The following is a 22,625-nucleotide window of genomic DNA, read 5'->3' on the forward strand; positions in this document are numbered from 1 at the left end:
AAATTTTGGGGACAAAAGCAAAACGGCCAAAGCCAATTGGGGGGGGACCAGGAACAAAAATGCCCCACATCCCCCACATTTCGACAACAGGCAGCATCCATTGACATGCTTGGCACCCGAGGGTACCCCCAAAGGGGCAACTTGGTCTCCCGATACGTCATTGTAACCTTTGACCTGATATCTTGGTGATATTCATCTTATCATATCAACAAATATCAAGATGACCACCCTCCAACCCCGGCCGCCGTATACCGATGCCGAGCTGCAGAAGCTCTACCCCCCCAACCTGGACCTGCAGCTCGTCCAGATCCTCATGCGCCATGTAAGTCATTCCTTCACCGTCCTATACCACGAACCCAACATACGTCTAACCAACCCCCCCGTCCAATCCCCCAGGGCGAACGCACCCCCGTCTCCCCCCGCTTCCAAAACACCGGCCTCCCCCCCTTCTGGCCCTACTGCACCTCAGTCCGCCAAATAACCTCCACCATCCTCTCCCCCTCTTCTTCCTCTCTCACAACCCTCCAATGGACCCGCCGCCTCGAGACCTTTTCGCGGGAATCCGACTCCCCCACCCTCGCCCTCTCCTCCACCTCCCACCCAGACAACATCTGCGACATGGGCACCCTGACCGACCTAGGCCGGCAAACAACCTCCTCCCTCGGCGCCCGCCTCCGGGACCTCTACATCACCCGCTTAGGCTTCCTCCCCCCGGCAATAACCTCCCCCTCCCAAATCTACCTCCGCACCACCCCCGTCCCTCGCGCGTTGGAATCCCTCCAACAGACATTTTCTACCCTCTACCCCCCTAACACGCGCCTTCCCTCCCCTGAAACGGGCATCTTCCCTACACCGGTCATCATCACGCGGGCACATGCGGATGAAACGCTTTACCCCAACGATGGCAACTGCAGGCGCTTTGCGGCTTTGTCACGGGCTTTTGCGCAGAGGGCGGCGGATAGACATAACAACACGCCTGACATGGAATACCTCAACCAGCTGATAGGCAAGTGGATGGACGGGGGGAAGGTGGCGGTTGACAGCAGGCCGAGACTTTCTGGTGTGATGGATACGATTAATGCTACTTTGGCGCATGGGCCCGAGACAAGACTACCGAAGGAGTTTTATGATGAAAAGGCGAGGGGGATAATCGAAAAGATTGGGGTGGAGGAGTGGTTTCAGGGTTACAGAGAGTCGGAAGAGTATAGGAGGTTGGGGATTGGGGGGTTGGTCGGGGATTTGGTTGAGCGGATGGTTAAGAGTGTGGAGGGGAGGGGTGATGGGGTGAGGTTTGGGTTGCTTGGGTGTCATGATACTACGCTTGCGGGGATGCTGGCGAGTTTGGGGGCTTTTGAGACGGAGAGGTGGGTGCCGTTTACTAGTCATGTTGCTATTGAGTTGTTTAGGGATAATATGAAAGGGGAAAGGGAAAGGGGGGGGTGGTTTAGGGGTTTGTTTGGAAAGGGGAAAGAGATTGGGAGACGGCCGGCGGAGGAGTTGGGGGAAGAGGAGAAGAAGAAGTTGGAGGGGTATTATGTTAGGTTGAGGTATAATGATGAGGTGGTTACTGTGCCGGGGTGTAGGATGGAGGGGAGACATTTGGAGGGGGATGAGTCGTTTTGTACTCTGGTGAGTGAGACTTGATGTGTTTGGGATGGGTGAGTTTGCTGACTGGGATGTAGGCTGCCTTTAAGGAGATTGTGGATAAGTTCACGCCCAAGAACTGGAAGCAGGAATGTCGGATGGGGAGAGGGGAGACGGTTTCTTTGCCGAAGGTGCCGGAGCCGGCTGGGTATTGATGGCTTTGAGACTGTGGGAGCATGAGTAGATGCATTTGGCCGAGTGCGTAGGCTGGAGCTGGGTGGTTGCATATGGTAGGAAACCATCGTACATTATCATCACATGAAAGCACACCTTCTAAAGCTCAGCTATGCCTTGAGTTTCTGAGTGCCAGTCCTGGGGTTTGGCAATCATATTACATCCTCTTGTGTGTGTGTTGATGAAGTTCAACCACTGGGGTGTAGTATGTGGCTTGGTCGGTGTCCGAACGGACGAAAGAAACAGCATCTGACCAAACAATAAAGGGGGAGTTAAAAGCGGGAAGGAACGTGTGTCTTGATCATCATTGGTTGTTTACGGGTGAGGCTCGAGTCTATATTGACCACATCTCTTTTCCTGCTCCCTCGGGAGAGAGCGATGAGCGGCCTCCCTCGGACTTTTTTTACTGTGAATTTCCATGTTTTGACTTGCTGAAGACCGAACAGCAAGTACGAGCTGAACGAGATTCGGAATACTCCTTGTTCTGGAGTAAAGAGTTGCGGTTGCGTAGGTTATGTGTGACTGGAGCGAAGGTTCAGCTGGCATTTGTACACTCTCTCTTGGCGCAGGGGACTGTAGGCAAAGTAGCAGCTTGTAACCAGTTGGGGAGATACCCTGGATTTAAACTTGACATCGGTCTTTTTGGAGGTGGCTCTGCCAGGAGAGTTTGATTTTGAGAAGAGTAGGATCTGCAGTATCATTATTGAGACATTTGTAGGTCGGATCCGCTTGAGAGTCTGCCTGAGAGTGATCCTGGACATGCTGCTGATGTCAGCTGTGATGAAAGGATAAGGCGAGGGAGATGATTCCATGACAAGTAGCTAAAGTTTTCATGATAAATCACCTGTAAGAAAGTAGAGAGATAGTACCTTGACCTAAACACTTGAATCTCAATATAATATATATTAAGCCGTCTCAAATGTTGATGTATGCCATACATCATCTAAAATCTATTTACCACCCAACCAAACCCAAAGTCTCTGGAAGAAATAAACCGAAAAGGCAACGTAAAACAACAAAAGCAGTGAGAAGCGTCCAAAGCCCAAACAGGATATCAGTATATATACCAAAGAAAAGAAGAACAGAACCCCCACTCGTCCAGTAAAGGAATACCTTCTCTAGTACAGCCCCACACAGTCCCGCTGTATTCTCTCTCTCTCTCTCTCTCTCTCTACAAATCCCATTTCCCCCTCAAAAACTCACATAATCAACCCACCCCCTCCCCCCAACAACCTCTCCAATATCCCTCCCCCTTCCTTGCACCCTCTCCCTCAACCCCCTCACCCACCCCATCTCCAACCTCCCGTCCCCGCCAACCATAACCCCCTCATCCCACCCAGTCATCATCCCAGGCAGCTCACCATAAAACCAGTCCAGAACCTCAACAACCCACCCCACCAAATCCGGCTGCGCAGCCCCCTGCAAAACCCAATATCCCCCCCGACAGACACTCTCCGCCACCCCCCTCGTCTCCTTCCACCCCCACCTCATCGGGTCAACGCCCGCTAGCTTCCTGGATAAAGCAACTTCCACCCCTATTGGGCCGTCGATTACCGCCTCAAACAAAACCCAATACAGCCTCCACATCTTCGGCCAAAGCAGTACCAACCCCGACCAGTAAAACAACAACCCAAGCCCAGTCTGTGTATCCCTAAACGCAAACGTTTCCATAAACGGAATCTCCGGTTGGTATGGCAGGGTGGCTGGGTCCGCTATCCAGAATGCTGACCGGGGGAGGGAGGTGAACCATGCTGAAAGTCGGAGTTCAATATCCATCATGTTTGACAAGAGGTCTTGGGCAAGTAACCGGCGGGAGAGGGTGGGGGGGGTGTCAGGGGAGGTGATACTGTTGAATCTGGCGAACAAGGCCGGGAGGAGGGATAGGAGGGACAAGAGATTGTCGAGCGGGGATGGGGGGTGGGATTCATAGGGTGTGGTTTGCCATTCTGGACTTGACAAAAAGGTTGGCGTGGAGGAGAGGAGGGCCGTCCAGATTGCTGCTGGGCGGTAGATGCGAGCGAAGAAGTGGTGGTTTGGAAACTGACGAAACCCGGAGGGGCCGAGGCGGCGGACGGTGGAGGTTTGGAGGGAGGGGTCTTTCCATGGTGGGAGGGTGGGGTTGTATGTGATGGAGTTGTTGTGCTAGACGTCACATCACGGGTTAGAATGGGAGAGGGGAAGGGAGGAGATGGGGGGGTGGGGGGAAAGGGACAGATACCTCGTAGAGAAACATGAATATACTATCCGTCTGCGTTCCTTGACCTCCTCTGGATTCGCTCGGTGGTGCAAGGTGGACCATACACTGCGAGAACAGCTGGAACTCGTCCTCCCCGGGGTAGGGCGTCAGATCAGGGGATTGGTAAGTAGGAAACGACACAAAAATTGTCCGGTTTTGTTCCCCCTCGTCTTCATCGGTGGCGTAGGCTCTGGTTACTGAGCTTAGTGGTGTGAAAAGGGCCGCGATCTGGACTTGAAAGGTTTGTCCTCCGCAAGAGACTGAAATCAAGTCATCCCATGCCGGCCGAAGGGGCGTGTTGGCTACGAGCTGGAAGCTGCCGGTGTCGTCGCTTCGTTTGGATGACGACTGCTTTCCGCTGCTCTTTTTGGATTTGACCACCCGGGGAGGGTGCGAGGAACACCGCCCTTGGTCTTCGATTGTACCGATGATGAATACCGTCTCGCGCTCGTAGCCGGCGCATTCTCGGCCGCTGTCGAGGCATTTTCTGCAGAGAGGGCGCTCGTTGTCACACTGGAGATGCTGATTAGTTTCTGAGACTCTTCCAGAAGATGATGGTCATCCTCGAGGTTGGCTATGTGGAAGAAATTACCTTGACTCGACGAACTCGGCAAGCTAGATATCACCGTCAGCTATGACTCCTCCCACTTAAACCCGACAGCTTGGACGTCAGACTTACTGTTGCAGCCTTTGTATTTTCCTGGAACTCCGACTGTACCGGGGATAGTCAGCAAGATATCTCCCTGTGTGGACAAGGACAGTACCGTAACTACCCAACAGCCCGTGCTAGGGCCGGTGACGTCTTGCCACAAGGAGAAGTAAGAAAACTCACCCATATTGATGACTATCGGCTTAGTAGGTATATATGCAGCGACGACTCGGCAGACTGAAACGGCAATAACGACAAAATCAGACAAGACAGATGCTCATGGTGGTGTGTTCCGCGGCCCATTTGTACTTTATTCTTCCCCCTATGGTTTGCCTTCAGGTAACTCATCCATCAAGGGGGGGGGTTCAGAAAACAAGCCACGCAATACACCTTTCTTCGTAATCTTCTTGTTGGCTCCAGAATAAACAGGATGATGGGTGATGGGTACACTCTTCGATCCAACAGGTCACTCTTCTAGTACCCGACGCCGTCCGGCTCATATCGTTGGGTGGTGACTTGGATCGGGACTGCCGTTGGGAAGGGAGAGGGGGGGTCAACTAGGTACTAGAACATCAAAGCTGCGACTGGGCTACCGTACATGACCTGCAGGTAACTCGTGAAAGATATCTTCAAGTTGGGAAAGCGCGGTTGTTTAGTAACTTTTATTTTCTTGTTGGATCTTGGAGAGTTCCTAACCAAACGGCGTCTACCTTGGCACTCACCATGACCACATGGTGGTAGGCTGAGATCAACACCCTCCTCCCTCTCTTCGCTTTTTCCAACACCCCCCACCCCCTCCTAGCTTGAGAGGCAAGGCCCTGGTGGAAAGAAAGAACGTTGATGCTAGCTGCATGGGGTCATCTGGTGAGAACACGAGCATGCCCCGTTGGCGTTGAGTCGCAGTCGCGGTATGCGGACCCACGCAGTAAGAACTCACTTGCTTTGAGAGCGGAGTCGGACTCAAAGAAACAATAAGATTGGAACTGAGCGGCCGTCATGTGTGGTCTCCCAAACGAGCGGGAGAAAGGGCACTCGGCCAGTTCCAGCCGTACTCCACTAAGAGACAGGTATACTCGGCCGAGGCTTGAACGAGAAGGAAAAGTCATAGGGCATAGGGCTGAGCATACGGGCATTGCAGCATGGGGCATATGGGATGGTTAGGTGAAGAAGTCGTGCAAGCATGTTCGGGATGCAAGCTGAGGTGGCTGACGAGGGGGGACGGTAAGGGGTAAGCCAGCGACAGTTCCATTGGACGAATTGGCTATTGGCCGACTACCAAGTTTGGCATGCGGCGCAGGCGGGAGCTCCATAGGAGGCCATACATGATCCAATCCAATTATCGCAACCGAACCAATGAAACCAACGAGAAGCACCAACTGCTCCCCGATGAAGGCATCGCATAACATGGGGCACTGGGCATCTGGAGAGAAACTCGCCGACTGCCTTGAAGGGAGCCGTGAGGGAGCACGCTGCAGTTGTAGGTAGGTAGGTAGCCTTCGGCGTGTGATGTCGAGATATCCACAGATGGTGTGCACAGGCTGACTCAGTTTAAGCATCTTTTGAACCTTGCATCATCCACACGGAACAGTTCCGGAATTCGGGTTTCAACTCCGTCATATTAGAGACGACCGTCGACTTTGCCGCGTCGCCTGAAATTTGGGGCCAGCCGCTGTCGAAACTTATGTACAAGAACGGTAGGAGGTATCATCAGCGTCGTGGGAGCTTACCAATTAGCACAGCCGTTGTCATGCTGTTGGTAGTGTTGCGTCTCGGATATTGGCGTGTGCAAGAAATACCTTCTCACAGGTACTTGTATGGGTTGAGGATACCGTTCTATCGCCTAGGTCAGCCTTGGCTGCCACAAAGTCTGGGGAAAGAGAGAAAAGATCCTACCGGGTCAAACGTGTTCTTGATGTTCTTCATCAGGCCAACCATGGTCGGGTTGCGGCTGTAGCCGATGTACTTCTTCTTCATGAGGCCAAGCCCATGCTCGGCGCTGATGCTGCCCTGCCTTTCCGCAATCCACTCATAGACATATGGCTCCAGCACTTTTTCCACCCGCTCGTCGAACCGCCGCGTGGACACATTGAGGTGCAGATTGGCATCGCCCATGTGGCCGTATCCGACGACCGCTCTGACAGGGAACTCGTCCGTGTCGCCAAGCAGACCAGCAGCGTCGATCCGGGCCTTGACGTCCTCGACCATCTGATAGAGTTCTTTCAGGGGAATCGAAACGTCGTATTTGTACACGCCGCCGAGATGGCCCAGCGCCTCGGTGATACCCTCACGCCATGTCCACAACGACCTGATCTGGGTCTCGTTCTCGGCAAGCGTTCCATCAGCCACAATGCCCTTTTCCATGACGTCCTCCAGGAATGACTGAAGCTTCTCTGCGTCGTGCTCGGCGTTGGAACCGCTGGTCTCAATCAAACAGTAGAAGGGATACTTTTCCTCCAATGGGCTCTTGTTGCCTGTGACATCTCGTACCAGCTGCTGACTGCCCTCGTCCATCAGCTCGAAAGCTGAAAGAATCTCGCCCAGCTGACCCTTGGCTTCACGGAAAGCCTGTTGGGCCAGCTCGTAGGACTCGATGCCGAACAAGGCCACGTTCTGGGCCGCCGACCGCTGGGGACATTGGATCGAGACCTTGGTGATGATGCCGATGGTGCCCTCAGCCCCGATGAACAGCTGCTTCAGATCGTAGCCAGTGTTGTTCTTGCGAAGCTTGCAGAGGTCGTCCACAATGGTGCCGTCGGCCAAAACGGCCTCAATGCCCAGGGTGGTGCCGTGCAAGCTCCCGTAGCGGAGAAGACGCAAGCCTCCGGCGTTGGTAGCCAAGTTTCCTCCGATGTGGCATGAGCCCTTGGCCCCGAGATCCAAGGGGAAGATATAACCCTTGCTCGCCAGAAACTGATCCGCCACTTCCAGAATAGTTCCCGCCTCTGCCACCAAGATGCCGCTGACCTCGTCGAACTCGATAATCTTGTTCATGCGGCTCATGTTGATGACAATCTCGTCAAAGACCGGAACAGAACCGCCAACCAGACCGGTGTTGCCACCCTGAGGTACCACGGCCAACATGTTGTCATTGCAGTACTTGAGGATCTTGCTGACCTCTTCCGTGGTACCCGGCTTGAGCACCAACCTGCAGTGGCCGCGATATTTGTTCATCCAATCACTGTTGAAGGGGGCGATGTCGTCGGCAGCGTCGCTTGTCACACCGTCAACCACGGCAGACTCACTTCCCAGTACGTCCTTGAAGAACTTGACATGTTCTGGGGTGACTTGGGCGAATCTCGAGTCTCGTTGGATGTCGGGGTACTTTTCGCTGGTGAGCTCGCCCTTTTGGGACACGGCTGTCGGTTGAAAAAGTCTTGGCCTCGATGTGCTGATGTGTCTGACGGTATGGCGGGAGAGGGACTGCCTCAGGAGTGGTTGTCTGCTCACTTCTGTGGTGGATCTGGCGAGCCTTCTCAAGACGGGCGTTAACTGGCAACGGGCGGCCATTGTGAGCTTGTTAGGTAGATATCTAACTTTTTTTCCCAGCTGAACAGAAATTCGGGGTAAAGCTGGATCTATATGATGCGCCCGGCAGAGGAACTGATTATAAACTGAGCGCCTGTCTCGTCCAAGACCGTGGGTCGGGGGCCGATATATAACAGAGAGTATGACTTCAACTTTGAGATTTCAATGAGAGCAGCGACATCGGTTCACACACTGTTAAAACAGCCGGCCCGCCTAAACCCCGCTGCCAGCTGCAACTGACTTTCAGCAGCGGCAGCAGCTGCCCCGCGAGAACACTGAGAGATATGGCTTGGCAGAATGGTCTGTGCTTCCCCTCTTGGAGCTGGGCTGGGGGGAGCTGTCAGCCTCAAGCTCGTCGTCACAGCTGTGGTAGCCTGCCCTTCCAAACCAAAGCCAACATCAACCACCACGACCTCGAATTCCACTGCCCAACCCCACTGCCCGAATTGCCATCTAAACCCCCGAACCAGTACTCGAACCTCCAGACTTAACATCCAAACCCCCAGAAATCTACAATCATGGCATCGGGCTACGATAGAGCGCTCTCAGGTACGTGTTACCTCCCATCCAACCCCAACACCACCACCAATTCCCCACATCCTTGCAGCCATCACTAACAACCCTTACCACGTACAGTCTTCAGGTACCTTTCCCACCACCACCACCCTCTCTCCTCAAACCCAAACTAACCCCCCCTCCCCAGTCCCGACGGCCACGTCTTCCAAGTCGAATACGCCGGCGAGGCCGTCAAGCGAGGAACCTGCGCCGTAGGCGTCAAAGGCCAAGATGTCGTCGTCCTCGGCTGCGAGAAGCGCTCAGCCATGAAGCTCCAAGACACCCGCATTACCCCCTCCAAGATCGGCCTCATCGACACGCACGTTTGCCTCGCCTTTGCCGGCCTCAACGCCGACGCCCGCATCCTCGTCGACAAGGCCCGGTTAGAGGCCCAGTCCCACAGGCTCAACCTCGAGGACCCCGTTACGATCGAGTACATCACCAAGTACGTTGCCGGAGTGCAGCAGCGGTACACACAGAGTGGTGGCGTGAGACCTTTTGGCATCTCCACGTTGATTGTGGGGTTTGATAAGGGGAGTGAGGTGCCGAGGTTGTATCAGACGGAGCCGTCGGGGATCTATTCTGCTTGGTAAGGTTTTTTGGTTCTGGGATTTTGGGGTAGAAGGATGCTGATACCCATTCAAGGAAAGCGAATGCCATCGGCCGTTCCAGCAAGACAGTCCGCGAGTTCCTCGAGCGCAACTACAAGGAGGATATGGACCGGGAAGCCACTGTTCGACTCGCCATCAAGTCTTTGTTGGAGGTGGTGCAAACTGGCGCCAAGAATATCGAGATTGCCATCATGGCGCCTGGCAAGACGTTGGAGTTGCTGCCGGTGGAGGATATTGAGAATTACGTCAAGAATATCGAGCAGGAGAAGCAAGAAGAGGCGGACAAGAAGAAGAAGGGCCGGACTCCAGGGCAGGGCAGTGCTGCCATATTGACTCGGCAAAAGGATGAGTCTGAGCAGTAGGGTGTTGGTCAAGGAGCAGAGATAGATGGGGTGGCGCCTGGCTTTTAGAGCAGAAGCGAGCGCTGGTTGGTTGAGGAATTCAAATGTATGATAATACCACCCACTTGCAGTTCACACGATGAATTCATATCAAAGATGGCAAGACTCCATGCTGTCATCTCCCAGATGTAATGTTTTTATTCTTCTTCCATGGGTATCGCAAATCCAGTAAGTAGTAAACGCTCGCTTTGTTTTATACATATGCTTTCTTGGTCTTCTTCCTCCTTACTTAACCCAACTTGTCAACATCGGCATCGGGATCAAACACGGTCGGCCTTTCTTTCTTGGCGGCTACCCTGTCATCCTTGAGCATCCTGGCGTCGACCCGGACATCGTCGGCCTCGACGGTGATGGCGGCCTTGGGGGTGAGGGCGTCGAGGACGAAGTGATTGTCGCAGTGGGGGCAGTACTCGTCCGCCTCCTCAAACTCTTTGACGTCCTTGCGGAAGCACTTTTTGCACTTTTTGCAGGCGAAGACCATCTCGAAGGACTGGAGGAGGGGGTGGGTTTGGGATTCGGTATGGCAGTCTACGCAGTCGAACCATTTCCTGCAGCAGGGGGAGCGGATCGAGACTTGGGCGTTTAGGATATGTTTACTGGGAGGCGAGCGTCAGCGAGCGAGACCTATGTTGTGATGGGCTGGTTGGGATAAGGTGTGATGGTGTTGTTTGGGGAAATGAGGTGTACGTACCACATGTTGTCAAAGGGGGGTAGTCCTTGCGGTGGTGGTTAAGCTTTCGTTGGTGATTATCGTAAGGCAGTTGGTTTGTGAGATTCGGAGGGTGGGCAAGGATCGGAGATACGGCTTGGCTATCCCGTGGTTTGTTAAATTAGGTATCGGCTTTGGAGGAGCCCTCCTCATCATGGTGTAGAAGGTTGTAGTAGGGGTTTGGTGGGTGGGGGGGCGTGGCAGAAGCGGTGGAGTGGGGCCGGTGATAAAAGCTTGGCATTATTTATAAGAAGTGTGGGGACATGTACCTTTATTACGTGGGGCTTCTACAGGGCAAGAGACGGATGCACTCCAGGAACTGTGCATGAGAAGATCAAGGTTTGGAACCAACAGACGGAGCTTCTAGAATGGGGCTGTTGGTGTGTGAGAGGAATGTTGTTGGTCGGTTGGTGGTTTGGGACTTAAGTAAGATTTGTAGTGAATATTTTACTCTGTAGAGACCAGTGAAGAGGTACCCGGGAAGTGGGTGAACAGGTACCGGTGGTCGGGACTCGGGAGCGCACCGTGCACGTGGAAGGGGCTGTGGGAAGAACTGCACTGTGGGGCTTCGCAAGGCACACCCTTGGATTAGTCAACCAACAGGCAACCAACCCGCAGCCACTATGTCAGAGCGCCGTTTCAACTCTTGCCATTGAACTTTCAACTTCTCTTTCTCACCACCCAATTGCCACTGACAAAAGAGTCGCTGCCATCCCATCGCCCGGCGTTTATTTGCGGCAACCTCGCCGCGCCCGTACCGATAAGATACATTGGGACAAGATGCCGCCGAAGAGAAAGGCGCCTGGCACTCAGGGTGCGGCGGCGAAAGCTGGTCGCACCTCGGCGCTCTCAACGCCCGGTCCTGGCACCCCGCGCAGTCTTGATAGCTCCATGATGTCCGAGGAGGATGAGGACTTTTTGAACGACGAGGATGTCGATGACGCTCAGAAGCAGCGCGAGGACATGCTCGCGAAGGAGGCGGACCAGTTCGTGAACAAGTGGGCCCTCACCTCCAAGAATGTGGACGGCGGTGAGGAGGCGGGTCAAAGAACCTACGATGCCGCCTCTCAGTACTTCAAGAAGAGAGACTACTCTCACTACCAGCTCAAGCCCGATCACCAGAACCGCCCGCTCTGGATCGAGCCGGACGGGACCATTGTGCTAGAGCGTTTCAGCCCGCTGTCAGAGCAGGCCACAGACTTTCTGATCACCATTGCCGAGCCAAAGTCGCGTCCATCTCTGCTTCACGAGTACCGCATCACAACGCACAGCTTGTATGCCGCTGTGTCGATTGGTCTCAGGCCGCAAGATATCATAAACACACTCGATCGCTTCCTGAAGACACCGCTGCCTCCCAGGATTCTCAACTTCATTAGCAGTTGTACCCAGAGCTACGGCAAGGTAAAGCTCGTGCTCAAGAACAACAAGTACTTTGTAGAGAGCGTTGATACACAACTGCTTCAGAAGCTGTTGGCTGATCCACAAATTCGTGCAGCCCGCATCTCTGGGACTACTGACATCAGCACCAGCTATGCGCCCACCATGGCCGGCTTGGTCATTCCCGGCACCAAGAACGCTGCCGGCGTCCACCAGGCCGATCTGAAGCAGGGGAATAATCAAAATGGCGAGCAAGGGCAGGCAGGCGCCGAGGCCGATGTCTTTGCTGCCTTGAATGAAGAAGATGATGATGACGAGAAGGAAGCCGTTCACTCTTTTGAGATCTCGGATGCCTCGGTCGAAACGGTGCAGAAACAGTGCCTGGAGATCGGCTTCCCAATCCTCGAAGAGTACGACTTCCGAAACGACAATGTGAACCCTAACCTCGAGATTGACCTCCGGCCCAACACTCTGATCCGGCCGTACCAGGAGAAGAGTCTCAGCAAGATGTTTGGCAACGGCAGAGCCAAGAGCGGTATCATTGTCTTGCCTTGCGGAGCGGGCAAAACGTTGGTGGGTATCACGGCTGCTTGTACCATCAGGAAGGGAGTTATTGTCCTCTGCACGAGTTCTATGTCAGTCGTCCAGTGGCGCCAGGAGTTCCTCAAGTGGTCCAACATCAACCCAGAGGACATCGCTGTCTTCACAGCCGACAGCAAGAACAAGTTCTCGGGGAGTACTGGCATCATTGTCACCACATACTCCATGGTGACCAACTCCAGAGAACGGTCTCACGACAGTAAGAAGATGATGGATTTCCTCAGAGGGCGAGAATGGGGTCTGATGCTCCTCGACGAAGTCCACGTCGTCCCCGCCGATGTCTTCCGTCGCGTCATCTCGTCTATCAAGTCGCACTCTAAGCTTGGTCTCACCGCCACCCTCCTCCGTGAGGATGACAAGATCTCCCATCTCAACTTCCTCATCGGGCCCAAGCTCTATGAGGCCAACTGGATGGAATTATCTCAACAAGGCCACATCGCCAAGGTCCAGTGCGCAGAAGTGTGGTGTTCCATGCCCCCGGAATTCTACGACGAGTATCTCCGCGCCAACTCCCACATGAAGCGCACCCTCTACGCCATGAACCCGAGGAAATTCCAAGCTTGCCAGTACCTGATCAACTATCACGAAGCGCGCGGCGACAAGATCATCGTCTTCTCTGATGAGCTTTACTCTCTCAAACAGTATGCTCTCAAACTCAAAAAGGTCTTCATCTACGGCGGCACCGGCCAGGCGGAGCGCATGCAAGTCCTCGAAAACTTTCAGCACAATCCCGATGTCAACACTCTCTTCTTGTCCAAGATTGGCGACACCTCCCTCGATCTGCCCGAAGCAACCTGTCTCATCCAGATTTCCTCTCATTTCGGCTCCCGTAGGCAAGAGGCCCAGCGTCTCGGCCGTATCCTACGAGCCAAGCGTCGTAACGATGAAGGCTTCAACGCCTTTTTCTACTCTCTGGTATCGAAAGACACCCAAGAGATGTACTACTCCTCCAAGCGCCAGGCCTTCCTCGTTGATCAGGGGTACGCCTTCAAGGTTATCACTCAGTTAGCCAACATCAACGACACGCCCGATCTTGCCTTTGCCACGCCTCAGGAACGCCGGGAGCTTCTTCAACGAACGTTGGTCGACAATGAGAAGGGCTTTGAGCAAGACGCCGAGACTGATGATCTGTTTGGGAAGCCCTCTGGCAGGAGAGGTGCTGGGGGTGCCAGGGGAAGGAAGGCTGGGAATGGGGTTAGGAGGACAGCGGGTACGCTTGGGGAGCTGTCGGGTGGGCAGGATATGGCGTATATTGAGCAGAACAAGGCTGCGAATAAGGGGTTAAAGGGCAAGGGGGCGGGGAAGAAGGCGGATGCTGGGGGGCAGAATTCGTTCTTTAAGAAGATTCAGAGGGAGAAGGAGAAGATTAAGGGGGCGAGATAAGGGACGTGTCCATTGCGGCTTTGCGTTGTCGTAGCAGTGGCTTTTGGCGTTTTGAGACGTTTAGCGAGCAGGGCAAAGGGTGTATTAGATTGTATTTTTTTTTTTTGGATCAACAAGATTGACACAGCATCATATCACAAGTGGCGTTGGGCTTGGGATGGGGTTGGGCTGGATGGCTTGCTCCGAGAAGGGGGTATATAGACAGTGTGCCTTTGGCTCTGTTTCGTGAGAACTGTTAATTGCATGACCAATACATGATGCCATCGTGAACTGCATTTGCCTGATGTTCTGGAACATCAAAATTCTATAAAAAAAATAAAAAATAAATAAAACCAATAAAAAAAAGAAAACCAATTCTAGAGCCATGATCTAAGTCGGGCATAGTGTCTTTGATGTATACACCTGCCATGGCAAATCTCTCCCCCCCTTTCAAAGAGGTAAACAGCCTAATGAAGATCATCCTTTTCAACCCAAGTAGGTATTCTTTCAAACAATGCTCGAAAGTCTAATGAATCTGCGAGAGATCGATACGCCCCCCTCACTGCCTCGGCGAGAACCTCGCACAAACCGAACCCCCTTCCACGAGCAGCCCCAAGATTGACCTCCACCCCTCTACCCACTGATTCCCATCTTTTTGGAGAGAATGATACCCCATCTGATGCCGCCCTCCCATCCACTGACGCCCCGTCTTTTTGAGAATTGTAGCTCCCAGACGACCTCATCTCAAGCTGTCTCCCTCTCATTCTCCCATCCTGCTGGGAATAGTCGCTGTCGGACGGCCTCATGCCATACTCTCCTTCCCTCATCTTCCAATCTGGCAGGCGGTTATTTGAAAATTCGCCGTCCAAGTCCCATGATTCACCATATCACTCCCCCCACCGGGACTGCTGACAGTTCACACCGGTTCCCCCATTCCCACCATCCTGCTGGAAGTGTTCAGGAGGATACCGCGTCCCAACTCACCCAAACCCCCTTATCTTCACCACCCTCATGAGGCTTTTCCTCACTCCCCACCCTACTGGAAGTTATTACCGGGAAACCGCGTCCCATTAACCCCCTGCACCCCCTGCCCCAATTGACTAGCCACCACCGTCGCCTCCCTCACAGCCCTAGCAACCGTCCCCCTCACCCTCCCCTCCTCCAGAACCAACAACCCCCCAATTGTGCACCCCCCCGGCGTGCTAACCTTATCCCTCAACAACGCAGGGTGATCCCCATTCAGCACCAACCCCGCAGCCCCCTTCATAGTCTGCGCAGCCATCCTCTGCGCCTCCGCCCTCGGCAAACCCATCGCAACAGCCCCATCAATAGCAGCCTCAAGCATCAACGCAAAAAAAGCCGGCCCTGACCCACACAGCGAAGTGCAAACATCCATGTTTGACGGAGGGAGGTAGACAACCTCGCCAATCCGCTTGAAAATCCAGGTAACCGTCCCCATCGTCTCGGGGTCAAGAGGGGGGTTGCTAATTCCGATGACAGTCATGCTTTCCCTGATGAGGGAGGCAGTGTTTGGCATTGCGCGGACGATTTGGCAGTTCACGGGCTGGCCGCCGTTGGCGGTGGTGAGGGTTTGGGAGAGCTGGGTTTCGGTTACGCCGGCGAGGATAGAGATGAGGAGTTTACCACTGAGGGAGGGGGCGAGGGAGGGTTCGGAGAGGAGTTCGTTAACCATGTAGGGTTTGCAGGCCAGGAGGATGATGTCGGCGGATTGGACGGCGGGGAGGTTGGAGTTTGTGAGGATTGTTACCGGGGTGGTGTAGGAGGAGAAGGCGGTCTTGAGCTTTTTGGCGGATTCGGGACGTTTGACGCAGGCGATGAATTTGGAGGGGAGGCGGGGGGTGGTGGTTGTTTCGTAGAGGGGGGTGGAGGTGCCGGAGGGGGTGGGGGAGGTGGATTTCTCGTCGAGGGAGGCGAGGATGCCGGAGAGGATTGCTATGCCCATTGTTCCTGGGGGGAAAGTTAGTTATGTGAGTGGTGGGAAGGGGGGTGAGGGGGGGACATACCGCAGCCGATGACGGCCATGGTGAGCTCGGGGGAGCTGGTGGTTTGAGAAGCGCTCATTGTGTTGTGTAGTTGGGTTTAGATGTGTAGTATAAATGTGAGATTGACCGATAGGTTATGTGAGTTGAGATGTGCTCACCGAAAACTTGTGCCAAAGTTCGGAGATGTGAAAGAAGGTGCGTGTAAGTTGCTGCGTTTGAAGACTCACTCAACTTTTGTGGACACTCTTGTGACGGAGAGGGGCAATTTTGATAATATAACAGACAGAAGAAAAAGAAAGAGCAACATGAACACACACACTATAATAAATCACGGGCAACAGCTGACCATTTTTTTTTATTTCATTTTTTTTGTTTCTACCATTTATCACACCGAACTCTCATCACCAAACCCATCACAACTCATCTTCCACACCCTCTTCTTGTGTCACCAACATCTTTTTAAAATTCCAAAACCATTTCCCAGGGTCCAAGTGGCCAAAAACTCACCCCACTATCCCCCGCCACAACCCTCACCGCCTACCCAAAAAGCGCCTAGATTACCCGTATCCCCAGGGCGGTGGTGCACGAGCCATCACTAGGTAATAGACGACTCTCACAAGCCTCCAATTGCCCATCAAGGTCCAGCAGCTCAACAACAACCATCATCTTCAAATACAACTGTGCCAAGACAGCAACCGCAAAACCCACAACCAGAACGCGCCGCCGCTGGTCATGGTCCAAAAGTCAATAACACCCCCAACAATACAAAATGGTCCAAAAACAATAGCCAAAAAATAAAAAACCTTTCCAACTACATCAACAACAACAACCCAACCGGCACAAACCATCATCATCATCATCATCACCACCATCACTCCACCAAAAAAATGGCCGACCCCTTCGAAGTGCGAATGCGCTTCACAAACCAACTGAGGCAACTCAACGCCTCGGTTACGTCTGCCCAAAAGGCGGCCCAGTTCGCGCTTAAACACCATGAGATGGGGGAGGATTTGCATTCTTGCATTTTGGAGCAGCTTGAAAAGGTCCCTTTACCCTCCGCCCCTTACATCCCCACATCATTACTGACAAAAGGACAGAACAACATGAACACCCGCGCCAACATTATGTACTTTATCGAACACTTCCTCGACCTCGCCCAGAAGGAATCCCACCCTGAATACGTTGTTCTCATGCAGCGGGACATCATCCGCGTCGTTGACGCTGTCGCTCCCGAAGATGGGACCGGGATCGCAAACGTCAAAGTTGCGAGGAAGGTCCTGCAGGCGTTGGCGGCAAAGTCGTTTCTTGATGGGGAGCTGCTGAGTCAGATTGAGGAGGTGTTGAGGGAGAGGTATTCTGCCGCGCAACAGGATCTGGCGCTCATGTCGTCGCCTACTACTGCTGTTGGGGATGGTAATGTGGGTGGGGGTGGGGGGGTGCCTACGCCGCAGACTAGGGTTTCTACTGGTGGTGGTGGTGGTGGTGGTGGTGGTGGGAAAGGGAAGATGAAGTTGGATAGGAAGCAGGTTGAGCAGAGGATTGAGGAGGATAGGGAGCGGCATAAGAGGCAGAGGGAGGGGATTTGGGCGGTTAGTCCGGAGAATGAGGCCGAGTTGAGCAAGTTGTGGGAGGAGACGAGCGAGCTGGGGGAGGATGATGAGAGGATGTGTGATGAGGAGTGGGAGGAGTGGGAGGAGGCGATGGGGGGTGGGTGTGGGCATTGGGGGGAGAGGACTAATGGGGATCATCACTCTTGAGTGTTTTACTGGTGGAGATTTGTTATGGTATGTATGGCGTTTTGGGAAGGGGGAAATAATAACTTGGGGAAACAGCGGGTGTTTGGGGCGTTTATTTTTATTTTTATGGGGAGGAAAAGCAGGATTGGACGGCTGTTGATTAGGTGTGATACCATACCTATAGTGCTTGTGTGTATATATATATCTTGTGGGACTTGGAGGTAGGTACAGGCATCTTTGAAGAAGCGTCTGGGAAAAGAACTGTAGCTTAATTATTGACACGGGATGCTGTTTTATACCGACTACCTGCATGCCTGCCTCCCAACACCAAACCAGAAACGCCGCTGTAAAATTTGCACACAAAAGTAAACGTACAAAAAAAAAAAAAAAACCACCAGAGAAATAATCCGCATGATCCTGGCCTGTTACCAAGCTTTGCTTGCTACCAAATTTACTACTACTACTACTACTACTACTACCACCACCACCACCACTACTGCTACTCCTCCTTCTCCTCCTCCTCCTCCTCCTCCTCATCCTCAACCCTAGCCTTCTTCCTCACACTCTCCCCATTATCGTCATCATCAACCACCTTCGTCGTCGCCTTCCTCTTCCCCTTCCCATTCATCACCCCCTCGCCCTCCTCCCTCAGCTTCTGCTCCTGATCCTCCATCTTGACAAGCAACCTCGCATAATCAAACTCAACCCCCTTCACCACCTCCCCCAGCTTCTCCACCCTCTCTTCTAGTTGGAGCTGTCCAAGCGCGTCCCTATTGTGCACGTACAGCCTCTTCTTGAGCATCAACTTCCAGAGCGCGTACTCCTTCCTCTCCGTCGCACTGGCAACTTTTTTGCTCTCGTCCAGGCCGATGCCCGGACGGACAGACTCTCCCAGCCGGGACATGAGGTGCATTTCCAGGACGCGATAAAACTGCCTCTTTGTAATCTTTGCCTCTTTGCGTACCTTTTCGGCGGCGGCCTCGTCGATGATGTTTTTGGGTACGGGCCCTGTTTTGGGGATCGGGGTGGAGGTGTTGATCTGGAGGGCTTGGAAGGAGGGGAGGGAACGCAAACGGCGGAGGTCGTTGATGTCGCGCATGTCGTCAAAGGCCTCGTTTGGGTCCTCGACGGTGATTTCCTTTGTGGGGGGGTGGGAGAGGTAGGTTTGGTAGACCGTGTGGTAGAGGCGGGAGCCGAGGGAGAGGTGCTGGAAGGGGGGGAGGATGAGGAACTGGGAGATGCGGGAGCGGCAGGGGAGGGTGGTGATGTCGACTGTGGGGGTGCCGAGGGGGAAGTCTTCCTTGATTACGATGGGGTCGTTGATTGGGGAGGGTGAGGAGGTGTTGTCAGAAAGGGGGGTGGTTGGTGGGGTTGGGGGGAGGTGGAGGAAGAAGAAGCGGTAGACGGTGGAGTAGCCGGCGAAGATGTAGGTTGGTTTCTTATTGGAGGGGTCGGTTTTCTTTTGGTAGAGGAAGAAGACGGTCCAGTGGCCGGCGTCTTTGTCGTCGACGTTGATGGCGGTGCCGCCCTCGATGAAGAGGGGGACGAGAATCTGGATGCGCTTGACGAGCTGCTTGACGGCTGGGTCGGAGAGGGAGCCTTTCCAGACTTCAAAGCGGCCTGCCTTGTTGGTGAAGCTGGTGAGGAGCTCGCCGGGGGGTGTCCAGTCGTCGCGGGGTTTGGCAAGTTCGGATTTCCAATCTTTCAGGGGTTGGAAGGCGACCTCGGGGAGGAACTCGGAGAGGACTTCCTTGATGTCGAGGGGTTCGGCGTCGCCTATGGCGGGGAACTGCTTGCTGAACTTGATCTGGAGGTTAGGGCGCATGTCGGTCGCATTGTAGCGGAGGTTGATTTGGAGGTCTTGGTAGCCAAAGATTTCCTCCTCTTCGCCAAAGATGGGGTATGTGAATCTGGGGTGGAATTTGGACTCTTTTCCATTGGAGCCTGGGGCAACGAGAGAGATCACGAAAGCCTCGTTGGCGGAGGCCGTCCCTAGGTAGGTAAGGAAAGCTGGTTAGTATATTGGTTTGCGTGGAGTGAAGAAAGCTGGAGTAGCTTACAGGCGCCGTCGTCGTCGGCCATAGTAGTGATACGGCTGGCGGTTGCTATAGGATGTATGCGGCTGGTATGCGGCTGGTAAGCAAAATAAAGTCCTGCAGCTGGTGAGGTTGTGCGGCTTGAATGCGACAACAAAAGCTTCAAGTCGTCGATGTGAAAGTGGTTCGCGACGCGCTCTAATCGTACGGCGCGTTCCACTGCGACGGTTTAATTGAAAGCTCGGGCCACCTTTGACATCCTTGCTGCCACTTGAGCTCCAACTGGCAACATTCACAACGTTCACAACTAGGTGAATAACAAGAGAATGTACGAAGTCCATGTGTTCACTGGCTACCCGATACCACAACACCCCTCATTCTCACTGTCCAACCAAGCCAACCCATCCTCTCCTCCTCGCAGTTCCTCGCAGTTTCCTCGCATTGTGCAATAACCAGCCCTTCCCAATCGAGACTCCCACCAGGGGTTCTCACCTCAATCTGTACAACCCTAACCCAATCCAGCCAAGCGTAACGGGCTGGCGGGGCCGTCTTGCGCATCTTGCGGCCAGATCGTCCGCCATTGATCACCAACCTTTTTGCCTTTGCGACGACACCACCGTTATCTTTTTCTGGGCGGCCGTCGCAAATTGGGTGGTTGGGCCCGTCTTGACCCTCATGAATCGACAAAGGGGTCTTTTCCGCTCTCCTCCTGCTCCCCCCGTCAAATAATAGATATACCTATTCAATTTCAAATATCTACCTGCCTGGTGCCCCATCATGAGTGGCTTAATCTTCCTCGTCGTGACCTCGGTAAGTTTGATGATGCGCCAGCCACCCCTCCCCGCAGCGATTTGTAAGACAACGAGCTAACTCACTGTTTCTCGTTTCCATAGGTGGTCATGGCCGTGGCGTATGTTCATCACAACCTTCTTCCTCAAGCCACCATTTAATTGACCCCCCTCTCTTCGCGTTTGTTACAGCTCCTTCCTCGCCGGCGCACTCCCCTTATCCATCAGCCTCACCCAATCCCAACTCCGCTTCGTCGCCTCCCTCGGCGCGGGTCTTTTAGTTGGATCATGCCTTATAGTCATTGTCCCCGAGGGCATAGAAGCCATCGCCTCCGCCTCCTCCGACCATCACCACGACGATAATGCCCCGCACCGTCACCGTCGCGATGATCCCCCTCAGACCGAAGACGACGAGCTCCCAGCCTTCCACATCGGCCTCTCCCTCATCCTCGGCTTCGCCCTCATGTTCCTCATCGACCGCCTCCCCCGCCATCTAACAGACCGCTTCACCCCTCCCCCCCAATCCCGCCACGTATCCCTCGATAACCTCTCCACTCACCAACCCGATTCCGACCTCGAGGACGAGTCCTTCCTCGGGGGTTTGACACCCTCCCCGAAACAATCACGATCACTAGCAACGACAATAGGACTGGTGATCCACGCGGCAGCAGACGGGGTTGCGATGGGGGCGTCAGCGACAACATCAAACATGAACGTCGGCCTGATCATCTTCTTCGCCATTCTGGTCCACAAGGCCCCCGCGGCGTTTGGGCTCACGTCTACGCTGCTTAAGCAAGGGTTGAGCAAACGAGCGGCGAGGGTGCATCTCATGGTGTTCAGCCTGGCGGCGCCGGTGGGGGCGCTGGTGACGTATTTCATGGTGGGCATGCTGGGGGGGGAGCATTTGGAGGGGGAGGAAGGGGGGAAGTGGTGGACGGGGATGCTGCTCTTGTTCAGCGGGGGGACGTTTTTGTATGTGGCTATGCATGCTATGCAGGAGGAGAATTCTTTTGGGGTTGGGGGGCATGATCATGCTGGGCAGGGAGGTGGGGGGGGTTATTCAGAGGTTGGGAATGGGGGGAATAGAAGGGGGGTGAGGTTGGAGTTGAGGGATACTTTGGGGACGGTGGTGGGGATGTTGCTGCCTTTGGCGACGAGGTTTGGGCATCATCATCATCATTAGGGGGAGGGGAGGTGATATGTGGGTTTTTTTTTTCTGATGGCGTTTTCGGGACAAAGGACGGGCTTGGATAGCGATGTTTATTGTTTCTGTGGGATAAAAAGGGGGTTGATGGGTGTGTATGATTATCAGCGTAGCAGTGGGGTTGAACGAAAGGCGTTGTTTTTACTAGGTAAGGGTCTAAATGTACGACTACCACTACCATGCTTGATCATATCAGGTTTCTTTTCCTGGCTTTAGCAGTGGTATATGGGAATGCATGCTTCCTCGCTCTGGAGACCTAACGTGTGTGTAAGATTTGGACTTCACACATCGGTTCGGATAGCAGGTCTCGAGTCAGGTTGTACAAAGTCGTCCTTTCCTTCCGTACCTTGATTACGGGCCCGAAATAAACCGGCCACATCCATGGAGGAAGGGCCTGTAGGTCCGCAGGGTCAGGGGGAAATCCATACAGGATTCTGAGATGGGTGGCTGAAAATGTTGGTCTTCGAAGCTACTACACTACAAAGTTGGTGGTGAGGTGGGTGGTGTGGATATGCTTGTGCGTGTGTGCGGGGGGGATGGGCGGGCCTGGGGCTAGGACTGTTGGCCTGCTCCTGGTGGTGGGACGTTTCAGATTTTGGGGGAGGGGAGAGAAGTTGTCAGGTTTTTTTTGGGCATGTCCGGGTGTTTTGGGTTTTTGAGAGATGAAAGATGAGCGGCAGGTTTAGACGATCATTTTGTTAGGACAGGAGGGGAGCGTTGGATGCTACAATGAATCGTTGGGGTGGGTGTCAAAAGATGGATGGATGGATGGATGGATGGATGGATGGGATATTCAAGAATCTTAAGAATCTTTGGCAGACATCCGGGTTTTGACTTACACAGTTCAGTTTCAGTGACACCAGGGTTCGGATTTGGGAGCTGACTGCAGTTAATAATATATGGGCTGCCTTTGCTGCAGGGCATGATGTATATCCTAGAAATAATACCTGTTTGTATAGGTAGGTTAATTTCCATGTGGGCTGTGATGCAATCTACCTAGCCAGGGACCTGTGAT

General features: G+C 53.8%; 11 protein-coding genes across 11 annotated transcripts; 5 read left to right on the forward strand and 6 right to left on the reverse strand.

Annotated features, from left to right (window-relative positions):
- Positions 1-41: 41 nt before the first annotated feature.
- Positions 42-2,051, forward strand: QC761_709920 (uncharacterized protein). Its single transcript, XM_062882543.1, has 3 exons — positions 42-322; positions 397-1,629; positions 1,683-2,051. Exons 1-3 carry the CDS (start codon positions 221-223, stop codon positions 1,797-1,799), a joined length of 1,452 nt encoding a protein of 483 aa, XP_062728594.1. The 5' UTR covers positions 42-220; the 3' UTR covers positions 1,800-2,051.
- A 958-nt stretch (positions 2,052-3,009) lies between these two features.
- Positions 3,010-4,890, reverse strand: QC761_709940 (uncharacterized protein; the record flags this gene model as incomplete). Its single annotated transcript, XM_062882544.1, has 4 exons — positions 3,010-3,960; positions 4,037-4,587; positions 4,734-4,766; positions 4,887-4,890. 4 exons carry the CDS (start codon positions 4,888-4,890, stop codon positions 3,010-3,012), a joined length of 1,539 nt encoding a protein of 512 aa, XP_062728595.1.
- Positions 4,891-6,503: 1,613 nt separating this feature from the next.
- DLD2 (D-lactate ferricytochrome c oxidoreductase) lies at positions 6,504-8,210 on the reverse strand (the record flags this gene model as incomplete). The annotated part of the gene is made up of 2 exons (XM_062882545.1): positions 6,504-6,536; positions 6,597-8,210. 2 exons carry the CDS (start codon positions 8,208-8,210, stop codon positions 6,504-6,506), a joined length of 1,647 nt encoding a protein of 548 aa, XP_062728596.1.
- A 372-nt stretch (positions 8,211-8,582) lies between these two features.
- Positions 8,583-9,921, forward strand: PRE6 (Proteasome subunit alpha type-4). Its single transcript, XM_062873209.1, has 4 exons — positions 8,583-8,777; positions 8,865-8,871; positions 8,932-9,372; positions 9,429-9,921. The coding sequence occupies exons 1-4, from the start codon at positions 8,747-8,749 to the stop codon at positions 9,754-9,756; spliced, it is 807 nt and encodes a 268-aa protein (XP_062728597.1). The 5' UTR covers positions 8,583-8,746; the 3' UTR covers positions 9,757-9,921.
- Positions 8,716-9,288, reverse strand: QC761_0110170 (uncharacterized protein; the record flags this gene model as incomplete). The annotated part of the gene is made up of 2 exons (XM_062873210.1): positions 8,716-8,738; positions 8,919-9,288. The coding sequence occupies 2 exons, from the start codon at positions 9,286-9,288 to the stop codon at positions 8,716-8,718; spliced, it is 393 nt and encodes a 130-aa protein (XP_062728598.1).
- A 103-nt stretch (positions 9,922-10,024) lies between the features above and the next one.
- On the reverse strand, positions 10,025-10,796 carry QC761_709970 (uncharacterized protein; the record flags this gene model as incomplete). The annotated part of the gene is made up of 2 exons (XM_062882546.1): positions 10,487-10,796; positions 10,025-10,391 (listed from the first exon to the last, which is right to left on the reverse strand). The coding sequence occupies exons 1-2, from the start codon at positions 10,489-10,491 to the stop codon at positions 10,025-10,027; spliced, it is 372 nt and encodes a 123-aa protein (XP_062728599.1). The 5' UTR covers positions 10,492-10,796.
- A 488-nt stretch (positions 10,797-11,284) lies between these two features.
- SSL2 (DNA repair helicase RAD25) lies at positions 11,285-13,864 on the forward strand (the record flags this gene model as incomplete). The annotated part of the gene is made up of 1 exon (XM_062882547.1): positions 11,285-13,864. The coding sequence occupies one exon, from the start codon at positions 11,285-11,287 to the stop codon at positions 13,862-13,864; it is 2,580 nt and encodes an 859-aa protein (XP_062728600.1).
- A 360-nt stretch (positions 13,865-14,224) lies between these two features.
- PRO3 (delta 1-pyrroline-5-carboxylate reductase) lies at positions 14,225-17,099 on the reverse strand. Its single transcript, XM_062882548.1, has 2 exons — positions 15,868-17,099; positions 14,225-15,811 (listed from the first exon to the last, which is right to left on the reverse strand). Exons 1-2 carry the CDS (start codon positions 15,923-15,925, stop codon positions 14,880-14,882), a joined length of 990 nt encoding a protein of 329 aa, XP_062728601.1. The 5' UTR covers positions 15,926-17,099; the 3' UTR covers positions 14,225-14,879.
- QC761_710010 (uncharacterized protein) lies at positions 16,327-17,603 on the forward strand (the record flags this gene model as incomplete). The annotated part of the gene is made up of 2 exons (XM_062882550.1): positions 16,327-16,889; positions 16,944-17,603. Exons 1-2 carry the CDS (start codon positions 16,734-16,736, stop codon positions 17,601-17,603), a joined length of 816 nt encoding a protein of 271 aa, XP_062728602.1. The 5' UTR covers positions 16,327-16,733.
- Positions 17,604-18,081: 478 nt separating this feature from the next.
- HAT1 (histone acetyltransferase 1) lies at positions 18,082-19,943 on the reverse strand (the record flags this gene model as incomplete). Its single annotated transcript, XM_062882551.1, has 2 exons — positions 19,643-19,943; positions 18,082-19,574 (listed from the first exon to the last, which is right to left on the reverse strand). The coding sequence occupies exons 1-2, from the start codon at positions 19,662-19,664 to the stop codon at positions 18,082-18,084; spliced, it is 1,515 nt and encodes a 504-aa protein (XP_062728603.1). The 5' UTR covers positions 19,665-19,943.
- QC761_710030 (uncharacterized protein) lies at positions 19,829-22,131 on the forward strand. Its single transcript, XM_062882552.1, has 3 exons — positions 19,829-20,428; positions 20,512-20,528; positions 20,599-22,131. Exons 1-3 carry the CDS (start codon positions 20,396-20,398, stop codon positions 21,587-21,589), a joined length of 1,041 nt encoding a protein of 346 aa, XP_062728604.1. The 5' UTR covers positions 19,829-20,395; the 3' UTR covers positions 21,590-22,131.
- The last annotated feature ends 494 nt before the right edge of the window (positions 22,132-22,625 follow it).

This window comes from Podospora bellae-mahoneyi, chromosome 7 (assembly GCF_035222275.1).
Source record: "Podospora bellae-mahoneyi strain CBS 112042 chromosome 7, whole genome shotgun sequence".
In the NCBI taxonomy this organism is placed as follows: Eukaryota; Fungi; Ascomycota; class Sordariomycetes; order Sordariales; family Podosporaceae; genus Podospora; species Podospora bellae-mahoneyi.

Bases quoted from the DNA above. Each gene is read 5' to 3' on its own strand.
- QC761_709920 (XM_062882543.1), top strand. From the start codon at position 221: ATGACCACCCTCCAACCCCGGCCGCCGTATACCGATGCCGAGCTGCAG. The intron at 323-396 runs GTAAGTCATTCC...CCAATCCCCCAG, and splicing joins TCCAGATCCTCATGCGCCAT to GGCGAACGCACCCCCGTCTC. The intron at 1,630-1,682 runs GTGAGTGAGACT...ACTGGGATGTAG, and splicing joins ATGAGTCGTTTTGTACTCTG to GCTGCCTTTAAGGAGATTGT.
- PRE6 (XM_062873209.1), top strand. From the start codon at position 8,747: ATGGCATCGGGCTACGATAGAGCGCTCTCAG. The intron at 9,373-9,428 runs GTAAGGTTTTTT...TACCCATTCAAG, and splicing joins TCGGGGATCTATTCTGCTTG to GAAAGCGAATGCCATCGGCC.
- PRO3 (XM_062882548.1), bottom strand. From the start codon at position 15,925: ATGAGCGCTTCTCAAACCACCAGCTCCCCCGAGCTCACCATGGCCGTC. The intron at 15,812-15,867 runs GTATGTCCCCCC...CTTTCCCCCCAG, and splicing joins CATGGCCGTCATCGGCTGCG to GAACAATGGGCATAGCAATC.
- QC761_710030 (XM_062882552.1), top strand. From the start codon at position 20,396: ATGAGTGGCTTAATCTTCCTCGTCGTGACCTCG.